At 41.7% G+C, this 17,938-nt stretch overlaps 1 protein-coding gene and 1 long non-coding RNA gene across 2 annotated transcripts; one reads left to right on the forward strand and one right to left on the reverse strand.

The window, feature by feature from the left end:
* The first annotated feature begins 7,834 nt into the window (after nucleotides 1-7,834).
* On the forward strand, nucleotides 7,835-11,770 carry LOC129045134 (uncharacterized). The gene is made up of 3 exons (XR_008504891.2): nucleotides 7,835-7,954; nucleotides 9,543-9,657; nucleotides 10,910-11,770. It is a non-coding gene; the product is annotated as an uncharacterized LOC129045134 (long non-coding RNA).
* Nucleotides 11,771-13,482: 1,712 nt separating this feature from the next.
* On the reverse strand, nucleotides 13,483-17,906 carry LOC129045135 (ras-related protein Rab-43-like). The gene has a single exon (XM_054503446.1). The coding sequence runs from the start codon at nucleotides 17,896-17,898 to the stop codon at nucleotides 17,260-17,262; it is 639 nt and encodes a 212-aa protein (XP_054359421.1). The 5' UTR covers nucleotides 17,899-17,906; the 3' UTR covers nucleotides 13,483-17,259.
* Between the last annotated feature and the right edge of the window lie 32 nt (nucleotides 17,907-17,938).

Below are 17,938 nucleotides of genomic sequence, written 5' to 3' on the forward strand. Positions count from 1 at the left end.
GGCTTTTTTCCTGGTGGAGTGACCCAAACCTTCATTCCTGAGAGATCTGGGCCATTTGTAGTCCTGCCTGGATTGGGCTGTTTTAGTTTCCCATTGACTTTAATCACAGCGCATGGTAATACTAACAGACACCCTAATGGATCTCCTGTATTCCATGCATGCTCTTCCTGACCTCCGTTGTGTAGTAGTAGACTGATCTCATCTTGATAGCCCAGGTCAATCACCCCAGGAAACACTGTAACTCCCTTCTTTGCCTGTTGACTTAAAGGTAGGAGGAGCCCAAAGTGTCCAGGTGGCAATCTCATCTTCCAGTTTAAGGAAATCATTGCTGTGTCTCCTGGTGGCAATGTTCCTCCCTTTGAAACTAAGACCTCTAGGCCAGCAGAACGTAATGTTGTGGAAACAGGAAGGAAAAATTTTTCTAGTGGATCACTAGGGGTGATGGTGAGTGGTGCTACTTTCACTTCCACCCCTTGATTCCTGGACCCATGAATCCTGGCTATGGGAGGAAGAGTACCATATATTGGACACTGATTCAGCACATACACTGTCTTCTGGAGAACTTTGCTCCAGCCCTGCCAAGTATTGTCACCTAGTTGGCATTGTAATTGTAAATTCAAAAGGCGATTCAACTGTTCTATCAATCCAGCTGCTTCAGGATGATGGGGAACATGGTAAGACCAATGAATTCCATGAGCATGAGCTCACGGCCACACTTCCTTTTTTTTATTATTATTATACTTTAAGTTTTAGGGTACATGTGCACAACGTGCAGGTTTGTTACATATGTATACATGTGCCGTATTGGTGTTCTGCACCCATTAACTCGTCATTTAGCATTAGGTATATCTCCTGATGCTATCCCTCCCCCCTCCCCCAACCCCACAACCGGCCCCAGTGTGTGATGTTCCCCTTCCTGTGTCCATGTGTTCTCATTGTTCAATTCCCAGCTATGAGTGAGAACATGCGGTGTTTGGTTTTTTGTCCTTGAGCGATAGTTTGCTGAGAATGATGGTTTCCAGCTTCATCCATGTCCCTACAAAGGACATGAATTCCTCCTTTTTTTATGGCTGCATAGTCGTCCATGGTGTATATGTGCCACATTTTCTTAATCCAGTCTGTCATTGTTGGACATTGGGGTTGGTTCCAAGTCTTTGCTATTGTGAATAGTGCCGCAATAAACATACGTCTGCATGTGTCTTTATAGCAGCATGATTTATAATCCTTTGGGTATATACCCAGTAATGGGATGGCTGGGTCAAATGGTATTTCTAGTTCTAGATCCCTGAGGAATCCCCACACTGACTTCTATAATGGTTGAACTAGTTTACAGTCCCATCAACAGTGTAAAAGTGTTCCTATTTCTCCACATCTTCTCCAGCACCTATTGTTTCCTGACTTTTTAATGATCGCCATTCTAACAGGTGTGAGATGGTATCTCATTGTGGTTTTGATTTGCATTTCTCTGATGGCCAGTGATGATGAGCATTTTTTCATGTGTCTTTTGGCTGCATAAATGTCTTCTTTTGAGAAGGGTCTGTTCATATACTTTGCCCACTTTTTAATGGGGTTGTTTGTTTTATTCTTTTAAATTTGTTTGAGTTCATTGTAGATTTTGGATATTAGCCATTTGTCAGATGAGTAGGTTGCAAAAATTTTCTCCCGTTCTGTTGGTTGCCTCTTCACTCTGATGGTAGTTTCTTTTGCTGTGCAGAAGCTCTTTAGGTTAATTAGATCCCATTTGTCGATTTTGGCTTTTATTGCCATTGCTTTTGGTGTTTTAGACACGAAGTCCTTGCCCATGCCTATGTCCTGAATAGTATTGCCTAGTTGGACTTGCAAAGTTCTCATTTTACTGTGATTCTTCTATGAAAATAATGTAGGACTATTTAAAATTTTTCCTTAAACTTTCCACAAGTGTAAAGTAGGTAAAACACCACAAGCAATATTTGCTGAATTATTGCAATGTATTATATGTCTTTTACTTAATATGAGTTATACACTGAGAACTTTTTTTTCACAATAATTCTCCGAGATGAGGATAAAGTGGATGAAAAGTTGGAAGTAAAGATGTATTCACCCTACAAGACTTAATAGTGAGACTGTGCTTAACTCAAGATTGCACTGGCCAAGGGATTAAAGAGGCAGAGGAGAAACTGCTTCCAATGTTGTTTCCCAATAAATCGATAAAACTTGTCAGGTGTTTTCATCCAAGGAGAGAGTAACACTAACCTCTATCTTCATGTATACATTTTTTCCAGGCTTTTGGAGCTTGTCAATGATTCCTAAACTTGGCTTTATATTAGACTCACCCGGAGACCCATTAAAATCCCAATGTCACCAGGCATGGTGGCTCACGCCTGTAATTCAAGCTACATGAGAGGCTGAGGCAGAAGGATCCCTCAAGCCCAAGAATTTGAGGCTGCAGTGAGCTATGATCATGCCACTGTACACTAGCCCAGGTGACAGAGTGAGACCCTGTCCCCTTCTCCCCAAAAATCCTGATGTCCAGGTTATCAAATTAGAATTTTTGAAGGTATGATTGAGGCAGTGCTACTAAAAGCAATGACAAAAAGAAGCAAGCAAGCAAACCACTTGATTCTAACATGGAACAAAGGTTGAGAACCACCAGATAGAAAAAAAAAACAAATTCATTAATACTGATCCTCTATTACCTTTAAATAACCTAGACCTCAAGAGGTCCCAATATACAAAAGCTTTGGCTAGGACCTGAGAATCTATTATAATTAGCATTTTCATTAATCTTAATATCTCACTCATATCATGCACAAAATTCAATGTAAGATGGATCACAGACCTAAATATGAATGCTAAAGCTTCTAGAAGACTACTTTGAGGAACATCATAATGATCTTGGGTGAGATAAAGAATGATTTTTTTCTAGAGCACAAAATGTATTAAACATAAAATAAAAATTGTGTTAATGTTTTTACTATATTAAACTTATATTCATTTATTCAAAAAAAACCTCATTACATATATAAGGAACTCCTACCACAACAGAAAAAAATAACTTAAAAAGGGGGGCAAAATGATTGAATAAATTTTCTTCAAAGATATACGAATAGCCAAAAGGTATATGAAAAGATGTTCAACATCACTAATGATCAGAGAGATACAAATAAAAGCCAAAATATGATATCACTTACCACTCATTAGGAGAGCCATTATGAAACAAAACAAGACATAACAAGTGTTGGCAGTGATGTGGAGAAACTGGAACCCTTGTACGCTCTTGCTGGGGATGTAAATTGGTTCAGCCACTGTGAATTACAGTATGGAGTTTCCTCAAAAAATCTAAAAATGGAACTAATATATGATCCAGCAATCCTACTCTTGCGCATATGTCCAAAAGAATGGAAATCAGGATGTGGTAGAGTTACCTGCATACCCATGTTCTTTGCAGCATTACTCACAAAACAACAAAATTTGAAAACTTAAATGTCCGTCAGCACATAAATGAATAAAACAAATGTGGTGTATAAATACAATGGAATATTTTCAGCTTTAAGAAGGAAGGACATTCTGCCATCTGCAAGAACATGGATGAACCTGGAGGATATCATGCTAAGCGTGATCAGCCAGTCACAGAAGGATAAATTCTGCATGATTTCACATATATGAGCTTTCTAAAATAGTCAAACTCATAGAAATAGAGAATAGAATGGTTAGGTGAAGGAGGAAGAAGGGTTGCTGCTCAACAGGTATAAAGTTTCAGTTGTGTAAGTTGCATAAGTTCTAAAGATTTTCTGTGCAACATCATGCCTATACTTAACAGTACTATATTGTACATTGAAAACCTTACTAAGAGGATAGATCACAAGTTATGTTTTTACCTCAATGAAAAATGAATAGAAATGTCACAGTGAGATAACACATTTGAAATACACAGACCTGACAAAATATTTCTATGGAAAGTAAATAAATCCTACAAATTGTTATGCAGAAGATACATCACTCAATTAGAAGTGGGCAAAAGACTTCAACAGTCAGTTCATAAAAGAAGACAGCCAACTGGGGAATCAGGAAAAGAAAATGTGCTGAACATAGTTGATCATCAGAAAAAATGAAAATAAAAACCTCAATGAGATGTCATTACATATCCAAGAGAACTGGTAAAATTAAAATGGCTAAATACCTGGAGACCGATATGGGAGGACAGCTTGAGCCCAGGAGTTCAAGGCTGCAGTGAGCTATGATTGTGCCACTGCACTCTAGCCTGTGTGATAGAGCAAGACCCCATCTCTTAAGAAAAAAAATTGGGGACTGAATATAGCAAATGTTGAAGAGGTTATGAAACAAAGAAAATCTCATACATTCACGGTGGGAGAGTAAATTTACAGCTATATTTTAAAGAAGTTTGGCAATTCCTTATAAAGTTAAACTGCACACATACCCAATGACATCGTGATTCAATTTATAGGTATATACCAAAAATAAATGAGGGGGTGTATTCACACAATAGAGACCGATATAAAATTATTCATAGCAGGTTTTTTTGTAGGCAAAAACTGGATGTAACATCTATAAAGTGGAGAAGAGATAAACAAATTACGATATTGACTTACAGAGTAATAATACATAGCAATAAAAAATGAAATATTGACACATAAAACAGCATAGATAAATCTCCAAAACATCATATTGAGTAAAATAGGTCAGATACAAAAGCGTAAAATCTATATGACTCCAGACAAATTTGACCAGTGGTTGTTATCGACTGGAATAAAGCACCAGAACATTTTCTGTGGTAGTGAAACTGTTCTTTATCTTGATATGGCTGGTGTGAATATGAGTACAGAAATACATAAAGTTAAGGTATACATCTTAAATTTGTTCATTTTATGAAATATAAATTTAGTCTTGGTAATGCACCTCCAAAATTTTTTATTAAGGCTATAATTAATTTTATATTTTTATTTATAAAAATGAGTGATATATCACATTATATTTGAATATTTTTCTAATAGAAGACCTTGTGGCTTAAAATTAAGTATTCTGTTTAATACTTATCATAAATTTATAATTTAATAAGTGATTTATAACTGCACAATAACATTACAACAATTTTATGTTTAGGTAAAACTGTCTTTATTTTAAATTTAAGTAGTACAGCAACTTTACATGGCTTACCTAAACCACACAATTATTAAGTGATATAATTGGGACACTAATCCGGGGCTGTTTCTAAGTAATATGTTCATTTTTCTTTGACTTGATAACTTGAATACATCTTTTGAAAAAATTATTAATTTTTAAAATTTAATTAGTTAAGATACTCTCAATTTATTGAAGATTATGTGGTTCTTGTAACACTAGATGGGTTAAAGTCATACTTTTGACTTCTATTATTTATGTGACTTTATGTGATCTTGGCCACTCAGCCTTTTTTTGGTAAAAGGGGAATGATAATATCTCTCAAGAGTATTGCAAGATTCAAATGAAATTAAATGTGTTGAAAGCTTCTGTAAGAAATGTACAGAGTGCATAGAAGAATCTCAATTTTTATAAGTTTCTCAATTTTCTCTTTACATTTTCATTCTTATTGTCATCTGTCTCTCACTGATGCTGCTGCTTCTCATGTAGCCCCGTAAGTGCAGACTAATTCTCACCCTCAGCGCTCTAACCACCGCCTCTAGAAGTAGAACAAGTGTCCTCTTGCAGAATACTTTTACTTCCTTCTCCTCAAACCCCTCCAGCTTGGAATCTCATACCATTTGATTATATTGATCACTCTCCCAATTTTTAGTCACTTTCCCTCATTCTTTGAAGTCTTTACAACTGCCATTATTTTGATGTCTCATTTAAATTACTTATCTTCTTTGACATTTGACCTCGTCATTTCCAATGTACTTGCTATCTTCAGTATCTAGCTATTCAATCTCATGATCTCAGCTCAAACCACATTATTACTCCTAATTGCAAATTTTTACAATCTAACTTTTAAGTCTCCTGCCTTCTGAACATTAACTTCTATCTTTCTAGTTCATTCCATTTACAACTTCAAAAATTCTGTGACTCATCCTGGACCTACAATCTCATACAATATACAATAGAGTCTTTACACAATTCTCAATCCAATAATCTCCACACATCCGTTACTTCTCAGCAAACCTACATTCAAAACATTTAAATAATTTTTACTACTGCTGTTATCCACCCAGGCCAAGCCAACATCATGTCTCATCTGAATTTTTATCCCCCTTCCTGCTTCTGCATTAGCCCTCACCTTCAGTCTATTCTCAATACCCAAGCAAGAATATAACATAATATCATAGAGATCATGCCACTCTGCTCACTCACTTTTAAGGACTTCTAATTCCACTCTGAGTCATTATTGTACAGATTATACAGCCCTACTCATGCTCCCCACAAGGCACAACTCTTTGATCACAGCCCTGTTGCTCTTCCCCTTGTGCCTCTGTTCCAGGTTTACTATACCCGACACTTCCTGGTGCTCTTTGGGCAGGCTGGGAATTGTCTCTGTGTTAGCCCATTCGAGCAGCTACAACAAAATACCATAGACTAAGTAGCTTACAAATGACAGAAATTTATTTTTCACAGTTCTGGAAGCTAAGTCCCAGATCAAAGTGCTCACATATTCCATATATGATGAGGCCCTATTTCCTAGTTCATAGACCCATCTTCTTCATATGGTGGAGTCGTCATATGGTGGAAGGGACAAACCAACCCCCTCAGGCATCCTTTATAAAGGCACCAATCTCCTTCATGAAGGCTCTCTATTCATGACATAATCACCTTCCAAAGACCTTAACTTTTAATAGTATCTTACTGTGAATTACATTTCAACGTATGAATTGGAGGGGGGGTTGTCAACGTTCAGACCATAGCACTGTCACATTAGATGCTTTGTACATGGTTTCTCTGACTGAAAACACCTGTCTTCAAATTCCCCCCTGGATTGTTTCCTTACCTCCTGGATTAGTTCCTTCTCATGCCGCTAATAAAAACCTACCCTAGACTGGGTAATTTATAAAGGAAAGAAGTTTAATTGAGTCACAGTTCTGCGCAGCTGGTGAGACCTCAGGAAACTTACAACCATGGTGGAAGGGGAAGCAACACATCCTTCTTGACATGGTGGCAGCAGGGAGAAGTGCCAAGCAAAATGGGGGAAAACCCTGATAAAACCATCAGAGAACATGACAACTCACTCATATCACAAGAACAGCAGCGTGGGGGTAACTGCCCCCATGACTCAATTGTCTCCCACCAGGTTCCTCCCATGACACATGGGGATTACGGGAACTACAATTCAAGCTTTAGATTTAGTGGGGGACCCAGTCAAACCACATCACCTTCTTCAAGTCTTTCACTCAAATGCTACTGTCTCCGTCATGCCTTCCTTATTTCCCTACTTAAAATTATATCTCCTTCTCATGTTCTTTATTTGCTTTGTCTGCTTTACTTTCCTCCATAGCACTGAGCAACACTTAACATATTATATAGTTTAATTTTTTATGTTATTATATATCTCCTTCCAAGAGAACATAAGCTCCAAAAAGGCATATTTTTTTCTTTTCTTTTTTTCATTGCTATATCCACAGGGCCTACAACAGAATGTGGTACAAGGTAGGAGCTTAATTGAATGAATGAATGTTAGTCTTATTACACCTTTTAAGTTTACCTAATTTTCTAATTTTCTACATTTTCCACCTTCCTCCATCCTTTCCACCTTCCTACCTCCTTTGGGATGTGCATACAGAAAGCAGCAACATTAAGGTAAGAAAGTTTAACCTTTGGATTAATATTAAAACCTTGAGACAGTTTTGCTTCTCTGTTGCCTTTAGCAAAACCACATTCTTGCTGGTGTCGGTTATGACACACTGAGAAATCTTCAGAGACCTAAACTTTTTCCACAAGATGACTGGAGAAAAATAAATCACCAAATATGATAAAGATACTTGCATGTTTTGTAAGTGATTAATGACTGCTTTCTCATAACAGTAAAAACTATTTTGTTTTGTATGAGAGGATTTTTCACTCTAACTTTTAAAAAAATCATTACATACAAATATATCATATCAAACCCAAAACCCATTGCTAGTACAACTGGTTCCTGTCTTAATATTAAGTATGAGACAAAAGGCCTTTATCTTCCAGAAAGTTGTTCATAACATGCCAAATACGTGAACACCCAATAGTCAAAGGACATTATCTCTATGATGCAATTTTGAAAGTTGGTAAAATAATTTTTTATCAATTTCATCCTACAAGCACACAGTTTAAACCATTCTTTTAAAGTGGATTTTAGAAGATTGGAATAGGAAGTTTTAGAAGCTAGTCCCTCCACAAAAACTGCCATTATACTGCAAAAAATAAGAATTAACCTTTTTGTAACTCTGGATCCTAATCAGATAAATAACAACCATTAGTAGAGTGCTTGATGCTATTGGTCTTTAGTAAGAAAGTGGCTGCATGCACACACCAGATACCATCACTCATTCTTATTCACAAGAGTCAAAAAGTGAAAACAAACCTGTCTGTGTGGATAAACAAAATGTGGCATGTACATACAAGAGAAGATTATTTAGCCATAAAGAGGGAATGATGTTCGGATACATGTTTACAACATGGATAAACCTTGAAAACATTATGCTAAATAAAATAAGCCAAAGGACAAACAGTATATGATCCTACTTATATGAAAGATCATGAATAGTCAAATTCATGTAGAGGGAATGCAGATTGCATGTTTCCAGGGCATGGAGGCTGGGGCAAGGGGAATGGAGAATTAGTGCCTAGTGGTACAGAACTTCTGTTTGATGTGATACAAAAGTTATGAAAACAGTGTTAATTATACAACATTGTGAATGTATTCAATATCACTGAGTTTTAGAATTGAAAATGATTAAATGGTACCTTTTATGTTATGTATATTTACCACTGGGTAATAAAATTGTATTAATGTAGGTGAGGCAATTTTAACAGTTGTACCACTCTGGAGGAGGGTATTGATAATGAAGGAGGCCATGCATGTGGAGGCAGGACATATTACATATATAATATATATTTATAATATATATATAATTATATATATATTATATATACACATTATGTCAGGGTGTGTGTATATATATATTATATATATATATATATATATAAAAAAATACACCCTGCCTCCACATGCACGTAATATATATATAGTAATATATGGTATATTATCATATATAATATATATATAACTATATATATATGGTAAATCTTTATGTCTTCCTCTTAATTTTTCTGTGAAACCAAAACTGCCCTAAAAAATTCAAGTCCTACAAAAATGAAAGTGAGTTAAAGTACTTTTTCTGGAACAAATAAACTTAGCATAAATAGTTAAAATATTAAGAGTTGTAATTAAGGGAAATTTCAGCTCAATGTGACTTCAACAGTTTAAAAAATGTATTACTGCACATAAGACCATGGAGAGAGGAATTGGGAGACCCAGAATTGATTGGGTCAGAAATTGAAAATGATATTATCAGTGACCCAGGTTTGAATGTCTCTCTTCACAGCATTGACTTCACTAATGGATGTGACCTGGTTGGCAGCAGCAGCTTGGACAACATGCTTGTTTGCAGTGGGTGGTAGAGAGAGGCAGGTTTTGCTTTCCCAGAAACCCTGAAAAAGGTAATCAAACCTAAATTTCCTTAGCCTTCTTCTTCCATGAGCAAATCACTAGCAGATGATTGCTAGCAAGGTGTTACTATTACAATGAACCCCTAAGTGTCAGAGAAAGAGTTAGTTTGGGGTAATATCCTCTCCACCACAATCTTAGTTATTTAAGTCAATTTAACAATATATTGAAATATTTTTCTTAGAAGTTTGAAGTTCCATTAAACAGTAACAATTACAGAAATTATAGGTAGCCTTTAGTTCTACAAGTGACATCTCAAGAGGAAGATGATTCATCAATTTCAAACTTTCCTTGCAAGTAATACTGGATGAAAATTAACTTGGCAAACATAATTAATAATCATGGGTTATTAATTACTTCCGCAAGGTGGGTGTGCTGATTTTAAAAGGCTTGAATAAAACATAAATTTCCTTAATTTGATACTGTAAATGGAATAATTTGGTAACGTAAATGGTAATATTTAAGTGATTTTTGCGTCAGATCTTACAACTTAAAATATTTTTCTAAAATTAGTTTTTGTACCATCTCTCCAGCATGTTCCAGCCTATATCAGTCAGTCCAGGCTTCTATAACTAAATATTATGGACTGAATGGCTTACACAACAGACATTTCTCACAATTGTAGAAGCTGGAAAGTGCAAGATTAAGGTACTAGCAAATTTGTTTCCTGGTGAGGGTCCTCTTCCCAGCTTGCTGTATCCTCATATAGCAGATAGAGAGAGAAGGAGAGAGAGAGAGAGCACTGTATAGACTCTCTTCCTGTTCTTATAAGGACACTAATTCCATTGATGAGGGCCCTATGCTCATGACTTTGTCTAAACCTAATTAATTCTCAAAGGCCTCACTTTCCAATACTGTCCCATTGTGGGGTAGGGCTTTAACATACGAAATTTGAAGGAAAAGGAATATTCAGTCTAGAACAAAGCCCCATAAATTTCAAAAAGCTGTGGGACAGGAGGGAATGGGGATGGTATTCAATGGTACCACATCCAAGCAAGTCTTGTATGGTTAAAACAAATCAATATAATAACATGAAATTTTACACAGAAACCTATCTGATTATAAATTGTATGCTTACCATAATCAACACTGTTATACATTGTTTTAAAAATACTTAATAGTGTTCTTTGTTTAACCAAATAATAGAGGCATTAACTGGTTTCCCAGTGCTGCCAAAAGAAATTGCACAAAATTTGTGGCTTAAAATAGTAAATAAACAAACAAAAAATTCTCTCTCAATTATAGGCGGCCAGAAGACCAAAATCAAGGTGGAGGCAGAGCCATACTTCCTCTGACAGCTCTAGGGAAGAATCCTTTCTTGCCTCTTCTAGCTTCTGGTGGCTCCTGGCACTCCTTGGCTTGTGACAGCGTAACTCTAACCTTTGTCTCTATCTTCACATGACCTTACTTGTGTTTCTGTGTCCCAACTACCCATGACTCATTCTAAATTCAGGATGATCTCACCCTGAGATCTTTAACTTTATTATATCTGTGAAGCTCCTATTTCAAAATAAGGTGACATTTACAGGTACTGGAATGGGAGAGGGTCTAGGACACAGACACACCCTTATGAGGATAATACATGACCCATTACAAGGCACAAAATAATTGCCATAGGCAAACCACTAGTGAGAGCTCACTCCAGTTTGGAATATATTCATGTTTCTATGTAAGAGAAAAATTCGTCCTTGCTTCAGTTCATCTTGGCATCAGTACAAGGGTGGGATTCAGAGACATAAGTGTGGAATACCAGATCCCACCACACTTAAAAAGCTGGCATACTAAGTCGATAAACAATGTAGAGTGTGAAGTTGAGTTGAGAATGCTTATGCCATACAGTTTATGTATCTTATAATAGCCTTAATCACACTTCCAGTAATGTTCTCCACCATTGGATGCTAAAAAAATAAAATTAGTTAAAGAATTAGATAGTATAAAAAATATATATACCTCTTTGAGTGGAAAAATGCTGTCAGCACAGTTTGTTATTTTATTCCATTGTATAAAGACTCACTAGTGCCCTCTTCATAAATGTATTGAAGGTTTGGCTAAATTGTATCAAATTTGTGATTAAATACAAATGTGAATACCATAAAATATTACAAAGGACAATCTGTATACTATGCTATACCAATTTTACAATTTTACAATGACTTACAGATGCCATAAATATTTACTTTAAGGCAGTAAAATAAGTTATAAAATCATACTTAAGAACACCTAAATCCTTGAATAAGTTTAAAATGGTATTATCATTTACATATGAAGTCAGCTGACTATTAAAAGCTTATTTTTCAATAACAGAAATATATGCATTATCTAAAACACATATTCCAATATTTTCAAGAAACAAAATACTGAATTAAATCACCCAGAAAAAGAATCACATACAATCCCACAGCTCTAAAATACAGGAATCCATGATTCTTGAATGCAAACACAACCTACACAGCCTCTCTGTTTCCAAATACATTCACTGAACCTCCCACATCTCCCAGAATACAAAATACAGAAGCCACATAAACTCAAATACACACAGAACCACAAACTATTTTTATCAAATACATGTAACTCCACCTCACAAACTCTGAGAACACACGTATGAGTAGCAACACCAAATTCTGCGAGTATTACATTTCGCAACAGACACAGAGGACCACTAAGTCTTAATATACCCAAAACCCCTCATATACACACTCAAACTACCCATGAATACACACCCCACCCTCCCAGATAAAACTCATACAATACAAAAAAAAAAAAACACACACACAGAAACACCAATAATGCTGTAATATACGTACACAACTTCCATATACCCGTGGGCACACACACACTCACGCAAATATCCCCAATCCCTGAGTGTATAAATCCCCTGAAACACTATCCAATCAATATGCTGCATCTCCGGAATACAACCTCTTCACCTCATCCCCTAAACATGCCCAAACACATGTGCGAACATCCTAGCATTCTCCAAAGAAATACACTTTAAATACGAACAATCCCATATTCTATAAATAGACTTAGATAATTCATCTATCTGCTGATAAATATACACACAAACCAGTATACACACCCGAGATGCACGGAAATATCTCCAGCATATAATTTATAAATACCCATGAAAACACTTCCCAATCCCAAATTATCCCAATCTAGTATGAACCAGCTCCCACATTGCCAAGTACTAACCAATAACCATATCACATACCTCTAATACATATAAATTCAACTCTCTCACTCTCCTGTATAAAAAGAGAACCCCATCTCTCTATCAGACACACACATACTAAATTCCCAGAATATATAAGCCTAATAACCACTTACTGAAAAATACAAGCACATAGCTCCACAAAACATTCATCTAAACTGCCACGCCCTTGAACACACACACAAACTCAATACTCATGTAGTTCTCTACATGCCCTAAATATACCCGCGATTAACTAACATGCCACAAATATGCAAACATGCCACCTCATATCCCCAAATACACATAGAGTTCCACAATGCTGCCTGGCCCAGTTATGACCTTCTTTAATCTGCAATCTCCACACAGACACCACCAACCCACACATGTGAATATATATTAGATTCTCACCAATTAAATACATATCAAATTCCAAACTAAGAATTCATATAAACACATTTTCACACACACAAAACCACCCCCACAAATCTCACACCCTCCAAAATCCAAAATAAATCTTCCTGACATTCTCAAGTACACACTAACCCAACCACCCAAGATACACACGTGTGTGCAGCAAATTTTAGATACATGTGTAGCCTACAATTTACAAATAATATACCACTACTTTTTATTTGTAAATTCCACGTAAGTAAGTGATTCTCACAGAAGCTTTTCTTGACTTTGGCCACTCTTGCATCCACAATCAACTTGTGCTACCAAGTGAATAGACTACGACTAAAGGCCTGTTCTTCCACTTTGCAGCTGCTCATATCAGTGACAAATGAGCATATTAGAACATGCATGCTGGCTGATCATTCTGATCAAGTCAACAAGCTTCACAACTTACTCAGTGAGGTCGTCCGTGAGAACTTCACTGTTTTTTTTTTGTTTGTTTGTTATAGAAAACTGTTTAATGGTTTAGGAATGTGTACACTCTGGCTCTGCCAAGTTTCCATAAAGGCAACTTTTCCATGTTTTAAAAAATAGATTTGGTATAAAGATTTATATATTCATAAATAGGTGACATTAAAAATTACCAAATGCAAATGGAATACTTGCACTGACTGAAGCCCTGTTCGCCCCAAGTCCAGGCCCTGCAGGGGTCAGAGGGTCTCTGCTGGAGGAGGCCCAACTCCAGCAGCCTCTTAGGGAAGAGAAACTGAATTAAATGTGTATTAGGAACCCCTCCAGCTCCTTAAGCCAGCATCACACTGGCCTCACCCAGGCCTCAGCCCACCTCCCTCTGCTTCCCCCCCTCCCCCGCCACCTCCACCATTGCCCTCTTCCCTGCACTCTGGCCCCTGACCCCACCTGCTCCCACTCTTTGGCCATTTATCAACAAAGGAAGAGATGACACTGTTCTCCTTCCGCCCCAGAGCCCAGGCTGCCGGGAGAGCTTGGCCTGCCAAGGGGAGGAAACAAGCCGGCTTTGTTTTGTCTCACACACTTCCCCATCTTCTCTCCCAGCCCAGTTTTAAGGGCTGGAAGGGCAGTGGGGCCCCCTCCCGGTGGGATACAGCAGGGCAGGAGCCCCTGCAACCCCAGGTACAGGTCTTGAGCCCCTGGACACCGGCTTTTGTGCCTGAGAGGGGGTGGGAATGCTTCTCTGTAGGAAATGGCTTCAGTCCAGGATCCAGGGGTAGGGGAACCTCGACCATGGGGTGGGTTGCTCCTGCCAGAGGGTACTAGGGGTAAGGCCCCAGGGTGGAGCCGGTTCTGGGAGCTGTGTCCAGCTAGGCCATCTGTGACCCCAAATGGCATGAATAAAAGGGCAGGTTGGTAAGAGCCAGGGGAGGGCATGGGGCAGGGAGACCAGGTTGGCCCAGACAGGACAGAGGTGCTCCAGGGACGTGGTGCTGGAGTGAAGCCAGGTGGAGCTGTGGAGCCTTTGAAACATCCTGAGGGCCCAGGCCTGCCACGGGGTGACCTGGGCAGAGGAGAAGCCCAGAGGACAGCAAGGTGCCCAAATGAGAGGTCAGGGCTTCTGGGGTGGAGGGACGGGGTGGGGCACAGTGGCAGTGGGGGAAGGAATGTGGAGTCCCAGGTGAGCCTGCTTTTCCAGGCCAAGCCCTTGGAGTGAGGCTGCTCCTGCCTGGGGGGCAAGAAGTGGAAGTGGCTCACAGTCCAAGGTGACAAATGAACCCATCACCGGTCAGCTACCATCCCTGTGAAGGAGCCAGGGTGGAGGGCCCTGTCCATGTCCTCCCTCCCTCCCTAAGCCCTGAGGAAGGTAACAGCCCCACCTGTGAGGCCCCGGCCTGGAAGCAGAGTAGGAGAGCCGGGCTTCTCAGAGGTGGGCAGTGGTTAGTGGTGGGCAGTACTGGTAAGTATGCTTGGGTGGCTGGGACTTGCCCTGGAACTGGGGCTGAAATTCAAACAGGGAGGCCCAGGCCTTTGCTCCCAAGACCCTGTGCATGCTCCCTGTTCCCCCAAAACAGAGGGGCTCTGCAAGGACAGGCTTCATGGGACTTCTCTTCCAGAGTGGGCCTGCAGTGAAAGACCAGCTCAGCCCCTTCTGACCATGTGACCGAAGAAACATCAGCCCCAGCAGAAAGGTTGTGAGGCTGGAGGAAGTCACTGCCCACGGCACATCCAGTCCCAGCGGGGTCTGGGGGCACCCCTCAGTGCCAGGCACTGTCTGCCCTGCAAGCGGAGCCCAGGCACTGCAGTGGAGGCGCAGGGGCAGAGCCCAGACCCCACTCAGCTCCACTCACCCCTGCTACAAGCAAAGCTGCTGAGAAAGGGAGCCAGGCAGCCTTGCCTCTGGCGCCCCTCAATCTGATGCACCCAGACTCCCCTCAATGCAGGTGCCAGCCCCCCAGCTCCTGGCAGCCTTCCTCCCCTGCAGAACCAGGCTCAGCCATTCCACAGGTAGCCTCCCTGCCCAAAAGGAAGCCTGGCAGGTGAGATGCTGGCTGCACCACCAGCATCAAGCCCTGCTTGTCTCAGTCTCAGCAGAGAAACCCCTGTCCAGGCCCCAACCCTGCCTCTTGGGTCACCGTGGCACTGCTGTAAGGCCTGCTCTTGCCCTATGGCCAGGCCTGCCTGGAAAGTGCTTAGTGCAGAGGGCAGGGAGGCATGGGGGAGGCCTCTCACTGGCCCAGGGACTGCACTGAGGCATGCCTGGCCTGGCCCTGGGAGCTAGACCACAACCCGATGCAGCCCTGCTCGTGGGTCCAAGAGCTGCTTACTTCTGGGGGCACCCATGATGAGGGGTCTGCAAGGCAGAGCTGGGCTGACACAGACGGACTGGGATTGGCTAGGGAAGATCACCTGGCCCCTCCAGCCCTAGCCCTGGCTCTCTTGTCACTGTGATACCTCTGAACCACATGCCCAGAGGACAATGCTGCTTCCCACATCCCCCCACCCCACTTTTGCCTTCTAACCTTGGTGCTCAGCTCAGGGTGAGGCAGTTAAGGGTCCAGGGAATAAAATGGGCCAGGCCAAGGACCGCCAGGGCCTTTCCTTTTTTGTCTGGGAGATTCGATTCCATAAACTAGGCTGAGACCCACGCTCAGCTGGCAGGATTTCTGCTTGTGGGGTAAAGCTGGGTGCCTTGCAGTGCCCTCTCATCCTTGAGCCTCAAGGATGCAAGCTTCTACTTGGACCTTAAATGTCCACTTTCCCATCTCATTCCCCCACCCGCCAGACTTCTGAGTGCTGGCACTGAAGGATTAGCTAACTTTACAACCTGAGTGGCAAAACACTGGGCCCCAAGCCAGCAGACAGTCTCTACCTAGCTGTGGGCCGTGACCCCATGCTGTGCTGATGAAAATGAGAAGCTACACGGAAAGTCAGAAAACTCAGAGGTCCTGATAAGGCAGTGAGCCAGACCCCAGGGAGATGTCTGTGAGTGCTGCGGGGGCAGTGAAGGCAGGAAGCAGGTTCCCCACCTGGAAGGGGCTGGGGCTCCCCTGGAGCTGCGCTCAGGCACTGAGTCTGTGGGTCCCATGGCTCTAGCTCTGCTGCTCTGTGCAGAGCCCCAGGATGACCGGGAAGAACCCAGGGCACTGGGCACATCCCTGGAAAGCAGCAACCTGCTGCCACAGGTTAAGCAAACCCATGAGAAGAAACGGTCAGAGCCAGCAGGCATGGGACAGGGAGGACCGCTGGCCCCTCCTACTGTGGCCCACACCGGCGGGTTCAGGCCAGTCTTGGAATGTGAAGATTGTGGAGGGCCAGCTGCTGGCTGGCAGGGTGACCCACCAGGGTATCCTGCTTCCCCTTCCTCAAGGAGAACCTCCATCCCGCAGCCAGGCCACAGGATGCAGAGCTCCAGAGCTTCACCCGGCTGCTGTAGTCGCCGGTGCCCAGGAGGGCTGGCTCTGGAGGGCTGGGCTTGGCAGGCTGGGGACAGCAAGGAGGTGGGGAGACCCCAGTCTGCCAGCCCGGCCCCTGGTCAGCACCTGCAGCCCCACCCTTCTCCGATGTCCTTGCTGTTCAGCTGTATGTGGTCGGGGCTCTTCTCGCTGAACAGGGGGCTCCCGTGCCGCATGATGAGCTCCGTGGCCACCCTCAGGAAGGCCTCCTCCACCTTGCTCGAGTCCTTGGCAGACGTCTCAATGGCACACAGGATTTCATAGTGCTCAGCCAGGCTCTGTGCCTCAGCCAGGGAGACCTCCCGAAGCTCGCTGAGGTCTGACTTGTTCCTGATCAGCAGCTGCACAATGTTGGAGCCCGTGTACTTCCTCACATCCTCAATCCAGTGAGGCACCGACAAGAAGGAGCTCCTCTTGGTGATGTCGTAGGCAAGGATGGCCCCATTGGCACTGCGGTAATAGCTCTGGGTGATGGTGCGGAACCACTTCTGGCCGGCCGTGTCCCAGATCTGCAGCTTGACCCGCTTGCCCTGGATCTCCAGCATCTTCATGGTGAAGTCGACGCCGATGGTGCTTCCCTGGCCCTCCAAGAAGGCGCCGGTCTTGAAGCGCTGCACCATGCACGTCTTGCCCACGCTTGCGTCGCCCACCAGCACCAGCTTGAAGAGGAAATCGTACTGCTCGTCCGGGTCCCCTGGGCCTGGGCCCGGCCCTGCCATGGCCTAGAGGAAGCCGAATGGCCAACGCTCTGGACGCTGG

The sequence above is a fragment of the Pongo pygmaeus genome, chromosome 8, assembly GCF_028885625.2.
Source record: "Pongo pygmaeus isolate AG05252 chromosome 8, NHGRI_mPonPyg2-v2.0_pri, whole genome shotgun sequence".
Taxonomy (NCBI): Eukaryota; Metazoa; Chordata; class Mammalia; order Primates; family Hominidae; genus Pongo; species Pongo pygmaeus.